The sequence below is a fragment of the Salmo trutta genome, chromosome 23, assembly GCF_901001165.1.
Source record: "Salmo trutta chromosome 23, fSalTru1.1, whole genome shotgun sequence".
NCBI classification, from domain to species: Eukaryota; Metazoa; Chordata; class Actinopteri; order Salmoniformes; family Salmonidae; genus Salmo; species Salmo trutta.
This window is the reverse complement of record NC_042979.1, coordinates 26,122,727-26,146,561: the sequence shown is the minus strand read 5'-3', so window position 1 is coordinate 26,146,561 and position 23,835 is coordinate 26,122,727. Positions and strand designations below refer to the sequence as shown.

Here is a 23,835-nt window from a genome sequence, read left to right as displayed (position 1 = left end):
GAGTCAAGGATATATTTTGCAGTATTCTAAAGGTCTACTGCATCATGTAGCATGTTTTTGTTTCCCTTACAATACATTTGATTAGTAATAGAGTTATGGTAAGTAAAACAGTCCCATAACAGGTTATTTTTACAAAGTAAAATGTAAAATAGAATTGTATCAACCCGCAAGGCATGTGGCCAAATTATTTGCTGCTGATAAATAGTCATAACAGAAACTCATCATTACACTATTGTCTTTCTAAATGAAATCAGCCTCTTCACCCTCCTTATCATTCAGTTAGGCCTAATTTAAATTCAATTGTGAAGTAAGGTGCACAATTATCGCCCATTCATCCATTTGTCATTCATTCAGTGAGGAGAGAGAGACGCATTAGCGCCCGGCTGGGTGCCAACGTCCTACAGCACATTGTCTTGGCAGATTAAGTCAGAAATAGGTGTTGGAAAAAACTGGGAAAAAGCCCCTAAATAAAATTCTGACAAATGAACAATGTAAAATACAAACATTTAGGAAAAGTCAGGGAAGGTGTGGGACATTTCGGACTGATTTTCTTTATTTACAAAATCAAACGGCAGTGGCCATTGGCCTATGGCGGTTCTAGAGATAATGAACTGACAAATGATCAGCACAGCACAGCAACTGACAGAACAGGACCATGTTTGAAACACAAGTGGCTCTGAGCTTAATTCAGTATTACATAGGTAAGCTAACAGTTACAGAAATCAGGAATACAGACAGGCTCTATCTATTTGAGCTTCTGTGTCCAACACACCATGACCTGTTGTTATGTTGGTCACCTACTTACCATTAAAATGATGTTATTACTAAAATAAAGGTTTAAGGAAATATAGGCACATTACTGCAAGACAAAACAGCTCAATCAAGCGTGATGGTCTTGTAAATATAAAAGTAAAGCTTGCATTCATTTAATAAGAAAAAGCATGTAAAGATAACATAATGGGATAAGGTCTTACTGTGTTGTGTGAAGAACCCAATACTTTACCTTGTATGCGGTACAAATCATATTATTGTGGAAGCACCTCCTTTAAGAGTATGAATTAGGCTGTTTGAGAAGGTTTGAATCCTAAGCACCCTGCCTACACATAGTTTGAAGTACAATACCAACATAGCTACTGTAGTAGGACAAAGCTGTGTGCTGGAAAACCTTGGTAGAGCATGGTGGAATAGGAATTGTGGTGCTCATGTGCATTTCCTTTATTTTTGGGCTTCGGACCAATGCCTTTTCTCACTTAAAACATAGCTCCCACAAAATAATGAATGAGGAGTGACTATGATCCACAACATACAGAATGCAGTGCAGTGAAGCACAGAACATATTCACGTGAACAACATGTACGTCTACAGTACAGTACACACACATACTCAAACAAACACACACTCCGACACAGAGAGAGAAATCTGCCTTGACGTTTTGTGCTTAATGTTATTACACAGCTCCAGTGACAGAGGGGCGTTATTACAAGGACACACTCTGCAGTATTCATGATTGAGCTCTCAGAAAAACAAAGATCACTGTGATTTTCACACATCCATGCCAGTGAAAATATACCTTGTCTTATATCCAGCCATTATTAAAAACACCTGTGAAAGAAAGCAGTGATAATGGTGTCACCATGGTAACTGGCTTTATGTAGCAGGCCATGCTTGGACACAGATGGATCAGGGAGGGTGTCTGGGTATGTACACAGATGTAGGCAGTGTGTGTCAGGGGAATGGGGCCGTCCCTTGACCTTGATCTAAGGTCCGTTTTTGTTTCCCCTCCTCTTATGGTTCAGAAGAATGTGTCAGGTACAGGGCCATGTTTGTTGCGCTGGTGTGAATGGGCGATAAGGTGATGTACTACTGGCGTGGTAATATTTGTAGGAATATTACAACAGTAGCCTACAAGTTATTCAGTGTATACTTGTTCCAATAAACCCAGGTCAATGTCCAAAAAGTGTCTTCAATAATGGACTAGATAGGTTCAAAAACACTGTTTTCATTTAATTCTGTCTTGAAACATTATGGATGGGGGCAGTTGGAAAGTGTGTGCATTAACTAACATATGGGCTGTCATGACACATCCTCTTGCTCCTCTGTTTGAGATTCACTAGAGGAAAGCTTCCCTGTCTGCGTCTGTGTGTACAGTAGCCTCCCCAGGGTGAGGACAGCCATGGGTCCAGATGGCTTGTGTCCACACCATCGGCTGGGCCCTCACGCCTCACCTGCTCTGTGTGTCGCTCCTCTGGGACTGCCAGAGCGCCTGTCTGCCTGCCTGCCTGCCTGCCTGTAGCCCCTCCAGAGGGTAGAAGGTCAGTGGTGTTGCACAGTTTTGCTGGGTCTCCCCACAATCTAAGGGCAGTTTTGTTTTCCCTCCCATTTCCCTCTATTTTTGGGGGGGGATTGTTTATTTTTTTTGCCATGGGGCAGAGATAAAAAAAAATCTCTTTCATATCAAAATCAAATCAAAATCAAATCAAATTTATTTATATAGCCCTTCGTACATCAGCTGATATCTCAAAGTGCTGTACAGAAACCCAGCCTAAAACCCCAAACAGCAAGCAATGCACGTGAAAGAAGCACGGTGGCTAGGAAAAACTCCCTAGGAATAACTCCCTAGAAAGGCCAAAAACCTAGGAAGAAACCTAGAGAGGAACCAGGCTATGAGGGGTGGCCAGTCCTCTTCTGGCTGTGCCCAGACAGGAAGACCACGTCAGTGACTCAACCCACTCAAGTGACGCACCCCTCCCATGGACGGCATGGAAGAACATAGATCATCTCATGTTCAGAGATCATCTCATGTTATTTTACACATTTTGCCATGAGGCTAAGAGAAAATGTTGGTGTTTTAGAGCTCAGGCATTCTTGAAAGATGGGATAATCTCAAATATTTGTATTAAAATAAACAAATTTGAAAAATAGATTTTGATAGACCAAAGTATCAGCTATCACACCATGTAAAGGAGCAACTTCTTATTTTTATTTATTTATTCATAACATGCAAGTAGCTGGATTTATGTAAACTCTGTCAGACACCATGAAAGCCATTTAATTTTTACAATTATTGTCCAACAAGTGTTTAAAGGCCTTAATTATTTAATTATAACATTATATTAAAATCTGTAATACAAATCTCCAAACTTCTTTTTGTTTTGTTTTATAGCACAATTAAATGCTCCAGGACTAATTTCGTTAGCATTTTGGCATGTTTTTCTAGATTTAGAATATAAAACAACATTTAGAAAGCAAACATTATCCCTTTGGTCTAACACAGCAAATACTTCAGTTGTTAAAGCATGTGTTGCAGAACAGTGATTAAAATATTTCTTCTGAATAGTTACATAAAAATCTATCCTAAGGGGCTTAGCCATCAGTGACAGAGTTGACAAGCCACTGACAGAGTTGACAACAGATACTCCAAACAGACATATTTTTGCCTCTAGCTTCTGTAAAATATGGAAATTATTAATTTGAAAATCCCCAATAAAAACATAACCATCAGATCTTTCATCACTCTGACAGAGTTGACGTCAAGACAAAAATCTGACCAAGTTGATGTTTTAAGGAGTTTACAAAGATTTCATTTTTCTTCTTCATTCAAGTGGTGTACACAGAACACTTTAGTTTTTCCTCAGTTACTTTATGACTCTAAAACTTAATTAAATGTAACATATTTAAACAAATTCATACTCCATTTTAATTTATCATGCAAATGGAGTTGACAGTTTATGGTTGTGACCATGGTGATTCCAATATTGTTTGTTTAAATCTATCAAAAGTAGAGAATTTTACAGACCATGAGTGTTCTTGTTGCACTATATGTAACGAGAACATGAATAAGAGGTCCATTATGGTATAGCTGACCCTGCTCATTCCTGATTAATTTAGGATTTAAAACAAATCTATGGACACAACTTTTAGGATTCATGTGAGAAATATTCTGTAAAATCAAACCAAATTGTGTTAGTCACATGCACAGAATACAACAGGTGTAGATATTACAGTGAAATGCTTACTTACGAGCCCCTAACCAACCATGCACATTAAAAAATATGGATAGAATAAGAAATAAAAGTAACAAGAGCAGCAATAAAATAACAATAACAAGACTATATACAGGGGGGTACCGGTACAGAGTCAACATGCGGGGGCACCGGTTAGTTGAGGTAATATGTACATGTAGGTAGAGTTATTAATGTGACTATGCATAGATGATAACAACAGAGAGTAGCAGCGGTGTAAAAGAGGGGGGGCAATGCAAAGAGTCTGAGTAGCCATTTGATTAGATGTTCAGCAGTCTTATGGCTAGAAGCTGTTTAGAAGCCTCTTGGACCTAGACTTGGCGCTCCGGTACCGCTTGCTGTGTGGTAGCAGAGAAAAGAGTCCATGACTAGAGTCGCTGGAGTCTTTGACAATTTTTAGGGCCTTCCTCTGACACCGCCTGGTATAGAGGTCCTGGATGGCAGGAAGCATGGCCACAGTGATGTACTGGGCCATTCGCACTACCCTCTGTAGTGCCTTGCGGTCAGAGGCCGAGCAGTTGCCCATACCAGGCAGAGATGCAACCAGTCAGGATGCTCTCGATGGTGCAGCTGTAGAAACTTTTGAGGATCTGAGGACCCATGCCAAATCTTTTCAGTCTCTTGAGGGGGAATAGGTTTTGTCGTGCCCACTTCACGACTGTCTTGGTGTGCTTGGATCACATTCGTTTGTTGGTGATATGGACACCAAGGAACTTGAAGCTCTCAATCTGCTCCACTGCAGCCCCGACGATGTGAATGGGGGTGTGCTCGGTCCTCTTTTTCCTGTAGCCCACAATCATCTCCTTTGTCTTGATCACATTGAGGGAGAGGTTGTTGTCCTGGCACCACATGGCCAGGTCTCTGACCTCCTCCCTATAGGCTGTCTCGTCGTTGTCGGTGATCAGGCCCACCACTGTTGTGTCATCGGCAAATGTAATGATGGTGTTGGAGTCGTACCTGGCCGTGCAGTCATAAGTGAACAGGAAGTGCAGGAAGGGACTGAGCACACAACCCTGAGGGGCCCCTGTGTTGAGGATCAGCGTGGCGGTTGTATTGTTACCTATCCTTACTACCTGAGGGCGGAACGTCAGGAAGTTCAGGATCCAGTTTCAGAGGGAGGTGTTTAGTCCCAGGATCCTTAGCTTATTGATGAGCTTTGAGGGCACTATGGTGTTGAACGCTGAGCTGTAGTCAATGAATAGCATTCTCACTTACGTTTTCCTTTTGTCCAGGTGGGAAAGGGCAGTGTGGAGTGCAATGGAGATTGCATCATCTGTGGATCGGTTGGGGCGGTATGCAAATTGGAGTGGGTCTAGGGTTCCTGGGATAATGGTGTTGATGTGAGCCATGACCAGCCTTTCAAAGCACTTCATGGCTACAGACATGAGTGCTACAGGTCGGTAGACATTTAGGCAGGTTACTATAGTGTTCTTGGGCACAGGCACTATGGTGCTCTGCTTAAAACATGTTGGTATTACAGACTCGGACAGGGAGAGGTTGAAAATGTCAGTGAAGACACATGCCAGTTGGCCAGCACATGCTCGCAGTACACGTCCTGGTAATCCATCTGGCCCTACAGCCTTGTGAATGTTGACCAGTTTAAAGGTCTTACAGCGGCTGCGGAGAGCGTGATCACACAGTCTTCCGGGAACAGCTGGTGCTCTCATCCATGTTTCAGTGTTATTTGCCTCAAAGCGAGCATAGACGTAGTTTACCTCGTCTGGTAGGCTTGTGTCACTGGGCAGCTCTTGGCTGTGCTTCCCTTTGTAGTCTGTAATGGTTTGCAAGCCCTGCCACATCTGACAAGTATCAGAGCCAGTGTAGTGTGATTTGATCTTAGGCCTGTATTGACGCTTTTCCTGTTTGATGGTTTGTCGGAGGGCATAGCAGGATTTCTTATCAGCTTCCGGGTTAGCGTCCCGCTCCTTGAAAGCGGCAGCTCTAGCCTTTAGCTCAGTGCGGATGCTGCCTGTAATCCATGGCTTCTGGTTGGGGTATGTGCGTACGGTCACTGTGGGGATGACGTCATCGATGCACTTATTGATGAAGTCAATGACTGATGTGGTGTACTCCTCAATGCCATCGGAGGAATCCCGGAACATATTCCAGTCTGTGCTAGCAAAACAGTCCTGTAGCTTAGCATCTGCTTCATCTGACCAGATTTTTATTGATCTAGTCACTGGTGCTTCCTGCTTTAATTTTTGCTTGTAAGCAGGAATCAGGAGGATAGAATTATGGTCAGATTTACCAAATGGAGGGCGAGGGAGAGCTTTGTATGCGTCTCTGTGTGTGAAGTAAAGGTGGTCTAGAGTTTTTTTTCCTTTGGTTGCACTTTTAACATGCTCATAGAAATGAGGTGAATGAAGTTTCCCTGTATTAAAGTTCCCAGCTACTAGCAGCGCCGCCTCTGGGTGAGCATTTGGTTGTTTGCTTATGGCGGAATACAGCTCATTCAAAGCTGTCTTAGTGCCAGTCTCTGACTGTGGTGGTATGTTAACAGCTATGAAAAATACAGAGGAAATCTCTCTAGGTAGATAGTGTGGTCTACAGCTAATCATGAGATACTCTTCCTCAAGCGAGCAATAGCTCGAGACTTCCTTAGATATTGTGCACCAGCTGTTTTTTTTTTTTAAATACATAGTCAGCCTCCCCTTGTCTTACCAGACGCTGCTGTTCTATCCTGCCGGTACAGCGTATAACCAGCCAGCTATATGTTGATAGTGTCGTCGTTCAGCCATGACTCTGTGAAGCATAAGATATTACAGTTTTGAATGTCCCGTTGGTAGTTTAATCTTGCGCATAGGTCATCGATTTTATCCTCCAAAGATTGCATGTTTGCTAGCAGAATGGAAGGAAGTAGAGGTTTATTCGATCGCCTACGAATTCTCAGAAGGCAGGCCTCCCTATGGCCTCGTTTTCTCCTGCCTCTTCTTCACGCAAATCACGGGGATCTGGGCCTGTTCCCAAGAAAGCAGTATATCGTTCGCTTCGGGCTAGTCAGACTCGTTAAAGGAAAAAAAGGATTCTGGTTGTCTGTGGTGAGTGACCGCAGTCCTGATGTCCAGAATTTATTTTCGGCCCTGAGTGACGGTAGGGGCATTATGTACAAAATAAGTACGAAAATAAGCAAACCATGCAAATAAACGAACAAATAAACAATCAGTTGGGGACACGTAAAACGTCTGCCTTCTTCTTCGGGCTATTGCAAGAAACCATAAATGAAAATGTGTCAGTTAAAGGAATACTTCGGGATTTTGGCAATGAGGCCCTTTAAGTACTTCACCAGAGTCAGATTAACTTGTGGATACAATTTTTATGTCTCTGTGTTCAGTATGAAGGAAGTTACAAATAGTTTTGCAAGCTAATGCTGTCTAGTGTTAATGCAATGATTGGAAGTCTATTAAACTTTCAGTCAATGCACTAATGCTAGTTAGCAATTGCGCTAGCACTAGTTACCAACTTTCTTCAAACTGCACGCAAAGAAATAAAAATGATATCCACAATTTAATCTGACTCTGGAAAAGTAGATAAAGGGCTTCATTCCCAAAAAATACCTTTATATCATTTTTTGCCACTTTATAAGAGATTTTGAAATTGGGCATTTCCAGGCATAGAGAAAAAGTAATGGAAAGTAATAATATTGAAAGTATTTTGAAAATTCCTAAAATAAAATATTAATATTATAAAATTCCCCTAAATGTACATTTTAAGCTCAAATAATGCAAAAATAAATAATTTTAATTTTTTTTTTCTGCCGGACAACGATTGTCCCAAATTTCAAGAATCACTGAGCTAATTTCCTGCTATTCCACACAATTTGCCATGAGGCTGAGAGACATTTCTGCAGTTTTAAAGCTAATTTCCTGTAGTATTAGTATTATTAAAGTATATATACATTTTGTGGGGGTGTGTGCTACTCCAGTGTAGAAGGTATTGTAACCCACCACCATGGTGCTGAGCTGGACTCTGGTTTCAGTTGTGATCAAATGCTGCTGCCTACTGGTTAGTCATGGTAAAGTAAAGGGAAAATGGAGGTAGACACAGCCAGTGTTAAATCAATAGATATTGGTAATGACTATAGGTTATCGTCACGAAACCTAAAGCTAGATAGAAACACACAATTATATATTTCTATACTGAGTTCACTCCTATCACTATATGACAAAACATTCACACCATTCTGTTTGACCATTTGACGCCTGTCAGTTCATCTGCATGCACAATTGGGCAAGTACATATGAACATGCATGCGTGTTTGTATGTATTCGTGCCTTTACATTTGTGTGTATGTGTGTGTCACCTCCTCTGTGTGTTTTGTCTGTACTGCGATGGTAATCCAGACTGAACAGTCTCATATTCAGAGAACACACATCCCTACCTGCCTTATCTGAGGGCAAGAATAGAGAGATTGTAAAGCTGATATCCTATAACTATTGCAGGTCCCAGGAGGCTTATAGGTGATGCTTGAATAAGGAGACCTTGTCTGAGTCCCAAATGGCACCCTATTCCCTATATAGTGCACTACATTTGACCAGAGCCAAAGAAATGCACTATGTAGAAAATAGGATGCCATTTTAGTCATACATTCAGCTCTGCTACAGAGACAGGAAGACTCAGCTCAGCTCGCCTCGGCTGGGACACCAAGTTATGCAGCTCTGTAGGTGTGAACAAATATATATTCAGCATGTACCGCACAGCATGTTCCGCATCAAGCATCAACCCTAGTCATTACATTTCAGATTCATTAGTTTAGGATCGGTATATTGCATTTGTATTTGCCAAGGAGATACCGAAGAGTGCTTTGGTTTGGTTTCTAATCCACAGTTCAGAGTTGTGAGATATGTAGATGCTTAACACACCCCAGTGTCTGATAAGGTGTTTGTATGTATGGAGAAAAAGGAGCCTAACCCTGAGTACCCCATGAGTGGATACAGTAGCACATCTCTCCTGAGTTGGACTGCAGTGTCAAGGGGAAAAGTTTGCCAACAACATTCTACGAACCTCCACTGTATTGTTCACCATAAAAGGCAGAAATACCTAAGAGACTACACAGAGCAGCAAGTACGATTTGTTAAAACCTGCTGGCAATTAAATCAAGAGCACAGTGTGTCATATCATGTTGCTAATGTATCATGCTTAAAGAGAGGGTAAAATCAAGCAGACAGTGTTCTTTAATTCTAAGATGCGGTATGACAAGGTGGAATGTTTGGATGAAAAGCCGGGGAGACATGAAGCTTGCCAGCTCTGAATACTTGGACAGAGAGTATGGAGAGGCCATTATATAGTAACCCAGAATCTGAGAGAATGAGAGAAAATCCAGTTCCAGTGTAATATGCCAGTGTGTGTGTGTGTCCTCACTGTTACTTCACTGACCCTGTTATTTCCTCTATCTCGACAGCACACCCATGGACCACCATTATGCATACTCAATCATGCACAGGCCAGCAATATGATTTACACTTTGAAACATAGCTAGTGGTTGAGCTGATTGAAACCATGACTAACTAATCTAAAGTATTTTCCCAAAAGTGATTTTAATAGTTCTCCAATGAAATACTCCCTTTCCCATCCTACAGTATCCTCCCTCTTACTGTATGACTTCACTTGGGATATGTGTCTGTGTGTTTGTGCGTGCATGCCTGGGTGTGAATATGTGTACAGTAAGAATGACACAAACAAAAGGCTATGAACAACCCTCTAAAAGGGGCGGGGTGCTACTTCCTTAGGCAGGACAAAACCCATCTGATCCTGCCCCCTTAACACTTTTGTGTTCTTTCAGTGGAGGTGACAAAGGTAGGTCTCCTCTGATTCCAGGACAGAGACATAGCCTCAGGATATCAGTTACAACCTGTTCTCTCAGACTTAGGTCCCACTGTAGATCCTACTGTATAGCTGCAACACAATAAGCAAGACATGGAGAATGGTTAGGGGCATGCGTTTCCTTAACCATACAGCCTGACCAAGAAGAACTCTGAGTCCTAGTTATATGCTTAAGGCCTCATAACCTTCGCCCAGAGTTTTTTCTAGTCAAGTAACATGGTCAGGAAAATCTCCTGGCCCTAGTAATGGTGTTAAAGAGCCACTTTGTTAACCATGAGTTAGAGAATGGTCCAGTCGACCACATACAGAGCAAAGAGTAATAACTCTGACCAGACATTCTGGTACTGTTCCATTCCCAGCCAAACTGGGAAATCCCAGAAAGTGGTCTGACTTGACTCCAATACAGCATTTCCCTGAGTTCTGGAGAATTGGTTTAAGCTAAACTGGTAATTATTGCAGCCAGAAAAAAATCGCTAATTAGATTGAACTGATGAAAAAAATGCACCGGGCCCTTTCTGTGTTGTTGCGAGAATTCTGCAGTTTTTAATATTGTTTTTTTTGCCAAGCTGTTTAAGTGATATAATTTCCAAGTCAGTAATGCTATTGTGTATGGTAATTATACAATATACTCTCCCGTCCATATGCATTTGGACAGTGAAGCAAACATTTACTCCAGCATTTTGGATTTCAGTTTCATATGAGGCGACAGTACAGAATGTCACAATTTATTTGAGGGTATTTTCATATACAGTGTACTTGGAAAGTATTCAGACCCCTTGACTTTTTCCACATTCTGTTATGTTACAGCCTTATTCTAAAATGGATTAAATATTTTTTTGCCCCTCATCAATCAATTTCAAGTCTCATAGCAAAGGGTCTGAATACTTATGTAAATAAGGTATTTCTGTTTTTTATTTTTATTACACTTGTAGAAAAATGTTAACTGTTTTTGCTTTGTCATTATGTGGTATTGATGAGGATTTTTTTTAAATCCATTTTAGAATAAGGGTGTAACGTAACAAAATGTGGAAAAAGTCAAGGGGTCTGATTACTTTCCGAAAGCTCTGTATTTCTGTTTTACCATTTAGAAATTAAAGCAAATGATGTATCTACTCCCTCCATTTGAATAAGTCATAAGTATTTGGGCAAATTTAGTTATAGTGTGTTAAAGTAGTCAAAAGTTTAGTATTTGGTCCTATATTCCTAACATGCATATATCAAACTTGTGATTCTAGAAACTCGTTGGATGCATTTTCAGTTTTATTTGTTAATATTTTTGTTTTGTTTTCCGCAATAGGAACTGAATGGTGAATGATGAGTGGTGTAATTTTCTTTCTAAGTGAATAGATAAGATGTTTCTGAACACATTTAAATAAATCCTGATTATGCCATGATTCCGAAACAATTATGAATGAATCATAAATAATGATGAGTGAGAAGGTTACAACAAAATAAACTAACCTCTCACCATTGCAATAACAGGGGAGATTAGCATTTTGGGGGGGAGGGGGGTACAGGTGTAGGATGTTAATTTGATCAATCTGTTCTTACTAAGAATTTTCCTGTGTTGCTGGAAATGCGGATGAGATTGTTGATTTACATAAATTCACTGAAAACCCACACTAACACACATTATATTAATATTAATTTGGCCTAATTTTGGCCAGATAATAGCCTAACCACCAATCAAGAAACATTATGGACTAAATATTACAATCCTGTTGTTGCAGGATTATTTTGCTAGTCAAATTAAGTTCTTACACCTGTACGATCTTTGTGCCTCTGTACAGAGGCTCACTTATCATTCTTCACGATTCATCCCTAATAATCCATAATCATGGTAGTATCCACATTAATGGAGAAGTGTTCAGAAACATCTTCTATTCTTACTTTCAATAACTGTGACTCCATTTGACTCCATTTGTCAGACGTTCTTATCCATAGCAACTTACAGGAACAATTAGGGTTAAGTGCCTTGCTCAAGACAACATCGACAGATTTTTTACCTATTCGGCTCGGGGCTGCTGCCCTATGTAGATAGACATTAAACACTGGTCACTTTATTAATGGAACACTGGTCACTTTCATCATGTTTACATACTGTTTTACTCATTTATGCATAAAGCTGTATTCTATTCAAGGTAATTCTATTCTGTACATATACTATTCTATCCCACGTATTCTACAGATACACTACATGTTCTATCCACATACTGTCCATAATGTCTACACATCCCATCACATACACTGAACAAAAATATAAGCGCAACATGTAAAGTGTTGGTCCCATGTTTCATGAGCTGAAATGAAAGATCCCAGAAATGTTTCATATGCACAAAACGGTTATTTCCAAAGAAAAAACAACCTTTTTTTTGCGAGCCCATGCTTTTCCAATGGATTTATAGGGAAATTAATTAATCTAGCTCCCAGTATGCAATTCCTATGGCTTCCACTGGGTGTCAGTAGTCTTTGTTCAAGGTTTCAGGCATGTTTCTTCCAAAACGAGTAAGAAATATGAGTTTTACCACAGGGACACAGACTTGGAAATTCATGTATGCGCGCTCGACGAAGAGGACACAAACCTGCTAATATCGTTTTCCTATTGAACATACTTCTTTCCGTATGAAATATTATAGTTTAATTACATTTTAGAGTATCTGAGGATTAAATAGAAATGTATTTGACTTGTTTTAACAAAGTTTAGCGGTAGCTTTTTAGATTCCTTTCTCTGCATGTTGAACGAGTGGATTACTCAAATCAATGGCGTCAGCTAAACAGACTTTTTGGGATATAAAGAAGGATTTTATCTAACAAAACGACACTACATGTTGTAGCTGGGACCCTTTGGATGACAAATCAGAGGAAGATTTTCAAAAAGTAAGTGAATATTTAATCGCTATTTGTGAATTTATGAAACCTGTGCCGGTGGAAAAACATTTTGATGTGGGGCGCCGTCCTCAAACAATCGCATGGCATGCATTCGCTGTAAAGCCTACTGTAAATCGAACAGTGCAGTTTGATCATTTTTATGATTATTTATTTGAATTGCGTGCCCTCCAGTTTCACCGGAAGTTGCCCCGTTAGCGGGACGCCGAGCCTTTTTTAAGCAGCATGTTCATTACACAGGTACACCTTGTGCTGGGGACAATAAAAGGCCACTCTAAATTGTGCAGTTTTGTCACACAACACAATGCCACAGATGTCTGAATTTTTGAGGGAGTGTGCAATTGGCATGCTGACTGCAGGAATGTCCACCAGAGCTGTTGCCAGAAAAATTAATGTTCATTTCTCTACCATAAGCCGCCTACAATGTCGTTTTAGAGAATTTGGCAGTATGTCCAACCGGCCTCACAACCACAGACCAAGTCTATGGTGTCGTGTGGGCGAGCGGTTTGCTGATGTTAACGTTGTGAACAGAGTGCAGCATGATTTTGGTAGAGTTATGGTTTGGGCAGGAATAAGCTACGAACAATGAACACAATTGCATTCTATCGATGGCAATTTGAATACACAGAGATACCGTGACAAGATCCTGAGGCCCATTGTCGTGCCATTTATCCGCTGCCATCACCTCATGTTTGAGCATGAAAATGCACGGCCCCATGTCGCAAGGATCTATACACAATTCCTCGAAGCTGAAAATGTTCCAGTCCTTCCATGGCCTGCATACTCACCAGACATGTCACCCATTGAGCATGTTTGGGCAGTACTGGATCGATGTGTACAACAGCGTGTTCCAGTTCCCGCCAACATCTAGCAACTTCGCACAGCCATTGAAGAGGAGTGGGATAACATTCCACAGGCCACAATCAACAGCCTGATCAACTCTATGCGAAGGAGATGTGTTGCGCTGCATGAGGCAAATGGTAGTCACACCAGATACTGACTGCTTTTTGTAACCATACCCCTACCTTTGTTTTAAGGTATTTATAACAACAGACGCTTATCTGTATTCCCAGTCATGTGAAATCCATAGATTAGGGCCTAATGAATTTATTTCAATTGAATGATTTCCTTATATGAACTGTAACTCAGTCAAATCTTAGAAAATATTGCATGTTGCGTATATATTTTTGTTCATTATATATTTATACTCCAGACTCCGACATTGCTTGTCCTAATATTTATATATTTCCTAATTCCATAATTTTTTCTTTTAGATTTGTGTGTATTGTTGTCTATTGTTAGATATTACTGCACTGTTGGAGCTAGTAACATTTCGCTACATCCGCAACAACATCTGTTAAATAAGGGAATTTAAGTACCCTGCATTAAACTATTTTAGTGATTTAGGGTGAACACATGGAGTAGAGCTTGAACCAACTACCTGCTGTGCCGTGAAGGTGCCGACCTCTTTGTAGAGGCTGTAGTTTTGCTTGCATAGGAGGCGACAAGTTTGACTAGGTTTCCTAGTAGTTGTAGTACTATTCCATCTGAATTCAAGTAAGGAAAAGGTAAAGAAAACAGGGGAGGTAAAAAAATATGAAGAGGAAAAAAGATATGGGTGGAGATGTGGAGGTAGGCGTTAAGAATCAAGGAGAGACATGTTTTTTTTTTAAATCTCAACGAGGGAGGGATCCCTCTCTGAGTGCTTAAAGAGTCGACACACGGCCCTCCTTGACACACATTCCTAGTCAGCCCCGCGTCTCCGCAACCGACCCTGTTGTCACTGGACGACCCACAGCTGCATCATGGGAAAACAGAAGGCGCTTATGGACAAGCTCGCAAGGACCTTTCAGATCCGTCACATGCTGCTACGCCAGGCTCTGGCAGAGTGCCTGGGAACCCTGATACTGGTGGTGAGTAGAGACTGTTCTACATTACTACAATAGTATTACCTATGAATGTAAAACCCTATTAAAGTGAGTGGGTGAATGTGAATTGGAAACACAGTACCATACTGTTATTATCTATCCAACAAGTAGGAGTTGATTGATAGCTTCTCGGTATGACAAGAATGTTTTCAAAAATATGGATGAAGCATGTAATTAAGCAAAGTGATTGTTATTTAAGCATCTAATATTCTCTGATGACTTAATTGCTTGTTTTCTAATTAATTTCACATTGATTTAACTTTTGCGGAATTTCATCTTAATCTAAATGTGTTGTTTAAAGCAGTGCTTTGAGCTTGGGTGTGAATGTAAAAGGATGGCTCTTCCCGCATTGTTTGCATTGGCTATACAAGCAGAACTGATACTGTGAATTATATTATCAGCTTGTTAATATTATTTTATTATCACATTTTAATTAACCTCTCAAGTCTTCTACATGAAAAACATACACTGAAAATAAACATCCTTTCCTTTAAATTGATACATTTAAAGAACTTTAAATTGTTTTCCATATAGCAAGGTAATTTATTCTGAGGAAAAGAGAGATTATCACATAATTATTCATACTTCCTTGTAGATATTACATTCCATATTTACATTAATTCACTTAATCTCTCTGTAAAATATACAAATTGATTAAACTGTTAAATTATCTATAATTCATTCATGAACATTTTCACCTGAATACCTGCTTTAGGAAAAACTAAAAACCTAGCCTTCGAGACAAATCTACGAAATAGAATAGAACCTTGCCTTCTAAGGTGAAAAAGTCATCCACGTAGGTAAGGCCCTGGCATCCCTGTTGGTATTCCGCTAAATCCAAATAAAACACATGAGGTTAACACACAAACAGCTACCTGGGGTCAGCTGTTTCCAATGTTAACCCCCATACAGAACAATAGAGTAGCTGGAGGGAAGATACAAACTGAGAGGGGGCGGTTTTGCCATCTGGTATTTTTCTTGCCTGCAGCGTGAGAGGTGTAACTGATGTCTGATCCACTGTTTGGCCACACTACTGAGTGAAGACTTATGCCTCCCTGGCAAACATAACTCCCTTGGCTCTGACTGCCTAAAGGCAGGTCTTCTCTGCTCTAAGGAAGGCACCACAGATAGATTTTATAGATAGGATCCTCAATAGGCAGCATAACCCATCCACCACAACACACTGTTGATCAAATGCATATAGAAAGATGATATATTTCCAAGGAAACTCAGCATAGATGTATGTTTCTGTATGATCCACCGTGCTGCTTTGTTGAAAACCGGCCACCACCAGAACCCCTGGGTTCCGTAGCCCACTCTTATCAACACACACATGGCCTCTCGGGTCATTGGAAGCCACACCTCAGTCAAGATCAGTAGGCAAAATGGCCACATGCATGGCACAGCAAGAGGATACTCAGGTCAAGCCGTTAAAGGCATTGATCGTCTTGGGTGACCTGAGCTAAAGTCCAAAAAACATATTTGAGATGGTACTAGACCACCACTCGACCACAGGCATTTTTTGGATCCTGGGTGCACAAAGAACTCAGACAAAAGTTGATTGAAAAACTATTTTGGCCTGACAACAAGTTGACTAAAGCAGAAACAGGCTGGACTGGTACAGGCTATTCTCCATCCATCCTCCATTCTCACAAATCTACACATACAGGCAGTCTACACAGATAGCTACAGACTGTCAGTCTGTATGTGATATGCATGCCATAGTAAACTTGTTGATGATGTTGATGGTGATGATGACCCTTATATATACTGTATTCAGGGGATTTGTATAATGTTAAAACGTGTATTCAACAAGACATAACACAACAACAACACTACAATGTTCACATGGGTTTGGTTACCCATGCACAGTGTTTCTCCTTTAACCTGTCTCTCTCCCTTCTCTGTAGATGTTTGGCTGTGGTGCGGTGGCCCAGCTGGTGCTAAGTGGTGGCTCCCATGGGATGTTCCTCACCGTCAACTTTGCCTTTGGCTTCGCTGCTACACTGGGCATCCTGGTCAGCGGACAGATCTCAGGTGAGGGGGGCACGTTACTGTCTGAGTGTAGCGAGTCTATTGGGAGTCATCAGTTGCCTATTGTGACAGACACATTACACCTAAGGTAAACTGACACTAATCTAAAGTGCAATATTTACCCTTCTAGATGTTTTTTTTTTTATGTCAAACAGTCAGAGAGGGAAAGAGAGAGTGAGAGAGAGAGAGATAAAGAGAGAGAGAGAGAAAGGGTGAGAGAGCGAGAGAGAGCAGTAGAAAACAGTGGACATCAGAGAAGCTCACGGAGACGAGAAGGACGACGCTGGCTTGCCCCTTGAATTTTAAAGCCATTGGGTCCATGATTGAAAGGAAAGTGTGAAATCACAAATTGCATTATTACTTTATTCACTATACAAGGATTAATCTGTCAAAGCAAAGGCACATAGATTTCCACAGTTCACTTGTGCCCACGTTTTTCAATGCCTAATACACATGGCAGCCTTGAAAATAAAATGAATCTCTCCAATTTACTGTCACAGAGACCTCCCTTCCTAACAGGCATTTACTGAGTCTACCTACTATTATGGCAGCTACTCCTTTTTTTCCCTCAGAGAAAAGATTTTAAGAGAATCATCTTTGGTCTTGATAGGCTCTGGTTGTTTTCCCTCACAAATTTTATCTCACTCAGAGACTTGATTTAAAGAGAGATGGTCTTGGGTGTTTTTTACTCAGAGAAAATTGAATAGAATAGAATGAAATTGACAAATGGAAATTCACCATTTTCCAAATTGTTCTTTGTCACAGGAGGCCACCTGAACCCAACGGTGACCTTCGCCCTCTGTCTATTGGGCAGAGAACCTTGGAGGAAATTCCCTGTGTTTTTCTTGTTCCAGACTATAGGGGCCTTCCTGGGAGCTGGGATCATATTTGGCATGTATTTTGGTTAGTAGGATTCTGATCATTTATATTTTCAGAAATGTACAAACAGCAACAACAACAACAGTTTTTCCAGTGGCCATATTTCACCGAAAACATTCTCAATACTGTCAAACTTTAGACTGTCTGAAAAGAACTGTTATTTTCTCCCTAAGGGAGTTTCAAGGTTCTACAGCTACACACACTGTGAACTCTTATATGTTGCCGTGGTTTCTCCAGATGCGTTGTGGGACTACGGCCAAGGAACACTGATCGTTGTGGGGGAGAATGCCACTGCTGGGATCTTTGCCACATATCCCTCCAAACATCTCACTCTGGTTAATGGATTCTTTGACCAGGTATATTCACACTATTAGTATACTATAGTATATTAGTATTCCGTATTAGGACAGCCTCAGAATCACAAGTAGTTATATGGAATATTATCCTGTATAGAAACCGTTGTGCATAACAACATGCACATTCCTGCAACAACCATGTAAAACTGAGCCTGGCTGTGCTACAGATTATAGGCACAGCAGCTCTGATCGTGTGTATCCTGGCCATCGTGGACCCCTACAACAACCCCATCCCCCGGGGCCTGGAGGCCTTCACGGTGGGTTTTGTGGTGCTGGTCATCGGCCTGTCAATGGGCTTCAACTCGGGCTATGCTGTCAACCCTGCCAGGGACCTGGGCCCACGCATCTTTACTGCCCTGGCTGGCTGGGGTGGTGAGGTCTTCACGTGAGTTTTGGATTTTTCTCCTGTTTTTCTTTTTCTGTGTAATAGATCTGCTTTCACTGTTCTTCATAAACATACAACCTTGTCTCTGTCTTGGTCTCCCACAGGGCTAAAGCCTACTGGTTCTTTGTGCCAATCTTTGCCCCCTTCATTGGTGCGGTGTTGGGGGTGATGGTGTACCAGCTGATGGTTGGGTACCATGTGGAGGGAGAAGCACGGGAGAAGAAGGAAGAGGAGGAGAAGGAGGAGCAAGATGAAAGGCTCAAACTGTCCAGCCTAACTACCAAGGACAGTGCATGAGTTCATGAATATTCTTACCGTGACCCATTTTAAACCCTCTTTATGTACATAATATATATGTGTGTGTAGTACACTCTTAGAAAAAATGGTTTCAAAAAAGTTATTTGACTGTCCACATAGGATAATCCTTTTGGGTTCCATGTAGAACCCTCCACGGAAAAGTTCTCCAATGGGGAAAGCACCTTTCTTTTCTAAGAGTGTATCTTTTTATAGATTTTATATCTTGCCTTGATGACAAACACATTTATTTTATTAAAGTATAACTTCTCAATCAATCAGTCATTCATCATATACCACCAGGTTCAATCTCGGGAGACAGTAAGGATCGATCGAGACAGTTTGTCAACTGTACACACACACTGTAGCTGCAGCTTCAGTATGTGTCACTTTCAACATCAGAAACTCCTTCAAATCTAGAAAATAACAAAACAAAAACAGTCTTCCTTTATGCCACCTTGCTAACAAAACTGCTATAGTGATGCTTTGGCACAGATAAACAGGAAAACAAAAAGCTCAAAGCTGAAGAAGTATCACCTCACACACATTTGAAATGTGGTGCTTTCTTGAATTTGTGTCAGGATCCAAGAGATTACATTGCATCTAGATTTTACTATTTTTACTATGTTTTGCCCTTACAGTTAGGATTCTGGTTCTGCTGAATTTGCCATGCTATAAACAAAGAACTATAATCTAAACTATCGTTATATCTACATGTATATTTTGCACATTCCTTTTACACATATAGCTCAGACATTGACACTAACCAAGCCATACAGTCTGTAGTACACGCACTAACATTACAGGGGTGCTGCAGCATTACCAGTATGATCCTATCCATTTAAAATGTGAGTGAGATCTTTCAAAGAGCTATGCTGAACAGATTACTGAAATGACAAAAAAAAGATTACTGAAATCAAACCTAACTTCGGACCGCTTTACGGTACACTGTGAGAAAAAGAACCAACATGATTGACTGCTTCAGGTAAATTTTCAATAGCCTGATTAAAAAGGTAAACGTGGTCGTGGTAAATGTCCAACAAACAAACTAAAAATAGGTGACTGACTATTTGTTTACCTCTAAATACAGTTCCGAAACCTTACATTTTTTGCCTCTACATTTGCTAGTACCAAATTCTGGGGTAACCTTCTTTAACACAGCAGTGATGTTTCTATATCGTAACCACAGCCTATGCCATAAGACACTGTCATGTCGATTGGTTTTCGATACATTTCTTCAGGCATAAGTCCGCTATGGCCTGCTAGCATGATTTGCTGATAAAGTGTGAAATGAGGGTAAAAGAGGATGTAGGCAGGTTGTCTTGAAGACAGGGAGGGTCAAGAGGAGTTCTTCTGATCTGTTCTTTATTAAAAAGCTCTACTGCCTAGCGCCTGCTTACTATACAGTACTACAGTTGGCTCACGTTAACAGACTGGTTAAGGGAAGACACACAAGATCAATATATCACAGCTATTCTCATAAGAAACCAAGCATTGGCTAACTGTATAACAAATACTGCTCTTAATCTGTTACCAGTTCTGTTTATTCCTTCAATATGAAATAGCAGTTGAAGCTGGCGGATAAAAAATACCTGAAGTGTTAAGATATGTGGTCATTTTCTAAGCTGAGGATATGGTGTTCTCCTAAGGTGTTGCATAAGAGAGAAAAAACAAATCTGTCACGTCCTGACCATAGAGAGCCTTTCTATTTCTCTATTTGGTCAGGTCAGGGTGTGATTTGGGTGGACAATCTAGTTTTCTTATTTCTTTGTTTGGCCGGGTATGGTCCCCAATCAGAGGCAGCTGTCTATCGTTGTCTCTGATTGGGGATCATACGTAGGCAGCCCTTTTCCCACCTGGTATTGTGGGATCTTGTTTTTGTGTAGCTGCCTGCGAGCAGCCCAGAACGTCACATTCCGTTTCCTTTCTGTATTGTTTTTGGTTTCACTTCGATTATAGGATGTGGAATTCCATGCACGTTGCGCCTTGGCTTATCCTCTCTAGGGTATGTGGGAAGAAATCGTCCCACCTACTCAACAGCCAGTGGAATCCCGTGGCGCGTTATTCAAATACCTTAGAAATGCTATTACTTCAATTTCTCAAACATATGACTATTTTACACCATTTTAAAGACAAGACTCTCGTTAATCTAACCACACTGTCCGATTTCAAAAAGGCTTTACAACGAAAGCAAAACATTAGATTATGTCAGCAGAGTACCCAGCCAGAAATAATCAGACACCCATTTTTCAAGCTAGCATATAATGTCACATAAACCCAAACCACAGCTAAATGCAGCACTAACCTTTGATGATCTTCATCAGATGACACTTCTAGGACATAATGTTATACAATACATGCATGTTTTGTTCAATCAAGTTCATATTTATATCAAAAACCAGCTTTTTACATTAGCATGTGACGTTCAGAACTAGCATACCCACCGCAAACTTCCGGTGAATTTACTAAATTACTCACAATAAATGTTCACAAAAAACATAACAATTATTTTAAGAATTAGAGATACAGAACTCCTTTATGCAGTCGCTATGTCCGATTTTAAAATAGCTTTTCGGCGAAAGCACATTTTGCAATATTCTGAGTAGATAGCCCAGCCATCACGGGCTAGCTAATTTGACACCCACCAAGTTTGGCCCTCACCAAACTCCGATTTACTATAAGAAAAATGTGATTACCTTTGCTGTTCGTCATCAGAATGCACTCCCAGGACTTCTACTTCAATAACAAATGTTGGTTTGGTTCAAAATAATCCATAGTTATGTTCAAATATCCTCTGTTTTGTTCGTGCGTTCAAGACACTATTCGAAGGGTGACGCGCCCGACGCGTTTCGTGACAAAAAAATTCTAAATATTCCATTACCGTACTTCGAAGCATGTCAACCGCTGTTTAAAATAAATTTTTATGCGATTTTTCTTGTAAAAAAGCGATAATATTCCGACCGGGAAACCCTGTTTACGTTCAAACACAGAGAAAATAAAAACATGGTGTCGCCTCGTGCACGCGCCTCAGTCTCATTGTTCTCTGATCGACCATTATCCAAATGCGCTACTGTTTTTCAGCCAGGGCCTGCAAAGACATCATTCAGCGTTTTGCCGCCTTCTGAGAGCCTATGGGAGCCGTAGGAAATGTCACGTTACAGCAGAGATCCTCAGTTTTCAATAAAGAGAGTGTAGAAGCCCAAGAAATGGTCAGAGAGGGCCCTTCCTGTAAGGAATCTTCTCAGGTTTTTGCCTGCCATATGAGTTCTGTTATACTCACAGACACCATTCAAACAGTTTTAAAAACTTTAGGGTGTTTTCTATCCAAAGCCAATAATTATATGCATATTCTAGTTTCTGGGCAGTAGTAACAACCAGATTAAATCGGGTACGTTTTTTATCCAGCCGTGCAAATACTGCCCCCTACCCTAGAGAGGTTATTTACGACAGGGAGTTTGAAGATAGTGACCGTGACAGAAGATCCCACCACAAAAAGACCAAGCAGCGTGCGCCTACGGGGAAGACGAGCTGGACCGGGGAGAATCAACCACGACGCAAGCACGAGAGGCAGCCCCAAAACATTTTTTTGGGGGGGGCACACGGGGTGGTTGGCGGAGCAAGGTGTCAGACCAGAGCCATTTCCCCGCACTCGCTGTAAGGAGCGTGTGACCGTACAGGCACCATGCTTTGCGGTTACACGTACTGTGTCTCCAGTACGCATCCACAGCCCGGTGCACTCTGTGCCAGCTCCCCGCATTTGCCGTGCTAGAGTGGGCATTCAGCCAGGACGATTGTGCCGGCTCAGTGCTCCTGGTCTCCGGTGTGTCTCTTCGGCCCAGGATATCCTGCGCTGGCTCTGCGCACTGTGTCTTCGGTGCGCCTTCACAGCCCAGTGCGTCCTGTGCCAGCGCCCCGCAGTTGCCGGGCTAGGGTGAGCATCCAGCCAGGACACGTTGTGCCAGCTCTGCGCTCCAGACCTCTGGTGCGTCTCCACGGTCCAGTATATCCTGTACCGGCTCCACGCATGAAGCCTCCAGTGATGATCCATGGCACAAAGCCTGCAGTGATGATCCATGGCACGAAGCCTCTAGTGGTGATCCATGGCCCGAAGCCTCCAGTGATGATCCATGGCCCGAAGCCTGCTGTGATGATACATGGCACGAAGCCTGCAGTGATGATCCATGGCACGAAGCCTCCAGTGATGATCCATGGCACGAAGCCTCCAGTGGTGATCCATGGCCCGAAGCCTCCAGTGATGATCCATGGCACGAAGCCTCCAGTGATGATCCATGGCACGAAGCCTCCAGTGATGATCCATGGCCCGAAGCCTCCAGGGACAATCCATGGCCCGGAGCCTGCAATGACGATCCATGGCACGAAGCCTCCAACGACGGTCTGCAGTCCAGAGTCTCCGGCGACGGTCTGCAGTCCAGAGTCTCCGGTGACGGTCTGCGGTCCAGGGTCTCCAGCGACAGTCTGTGGTCCAGAGTCTCCGGCGACGGCCTGCCGTCCAAAGCCTCCGGCAACGATCCGCGGTCCGAAGTCCCCGGCGATGATCCGCGGTCCGGTTCCACGGGAGCGGAGGAATCAGCGAGCAGAGCGGGGTCTACGTCCCGAACTGGAGCCGCCACCGAGGCTAGATGCCCACCCGGACCCTCCCCCATAGAGTCAGGTTTTGCGGCCGGAGTCCACATCTTTGGTACTGTCACGCCCTGACCATAGAGAGCCTTTCTATTTCTCTATTTAGTCAGGTCAGGGTGTGATTTGGGTGGACAATCTAGTTTTCTTATTTCTTTGTTTGGCCGGGTATGGTCCCCAATCAGAGGCAGCTGTCTATCATTGTCTCTGACTGGGGATCATACATAGGCAGCCCTTTTCCCACCTGGTATTGTGGGATCTTGTTTTTGTGTAGCTGCCTGCGAGCAGCCCAGAACGACACCATTTCCTTTCTGTATTGTTTTTGGTTTCACTTTGATTAAAGGATGTGGAATTCCATGCACGTTGCGCCTTGGCTTATTTACACCAGGGAGTTTGAAGATAGATAGTGAACGTGACAAAATCAACAGCCATCATGGAGGAAAAATCCAATAAATCAGAGAATAAACACTAACGCACAGCAGAGTTTTCTGAGACTGTTTGTCAACATTACACACATACACACACATAGACACACACTGTATCTGCAGCTTCAGTATGTGTGTCACTTTCAACATCAGAAATTCCTTCAAATC

General features: G+C 41.8%; 1 protein-coding gene across 1 annotated transcript; it reads left to right on the top strand.

The window, feature by feature from the left end:
- The first annotated feature begins 14,453 nt into the window (after positions 1 to 14,453).
- On the top strand, positions 14,454 to 18,882 carry aqp3b (aquaporin 3b). The gene is made up of 6 exons (XM_029709629.1): positions 14,454 to 14,641; positions 16,567 to 16,693; positions 17,456 to 17,593; positions 17,807 to 17,925; positions 18,093 to 18,310; positions 18,415 to 18,882. The coding sequence occupies exons 1-6, from the start codon at positions 14,534 to 14,536 to the stop codon at positions 18,605 to 18,607; spliced, it is 903 nt and encodes a 300-aa protein (XP_029565489.1). The 5' UTR covers positions 14,454 to 14,533; the 3' UTR covers positions 18,608 to 18,882.
- The last annotated feature ends 4,953 nt before the right edge of the window (positions 18,883 to 23,835 follow it).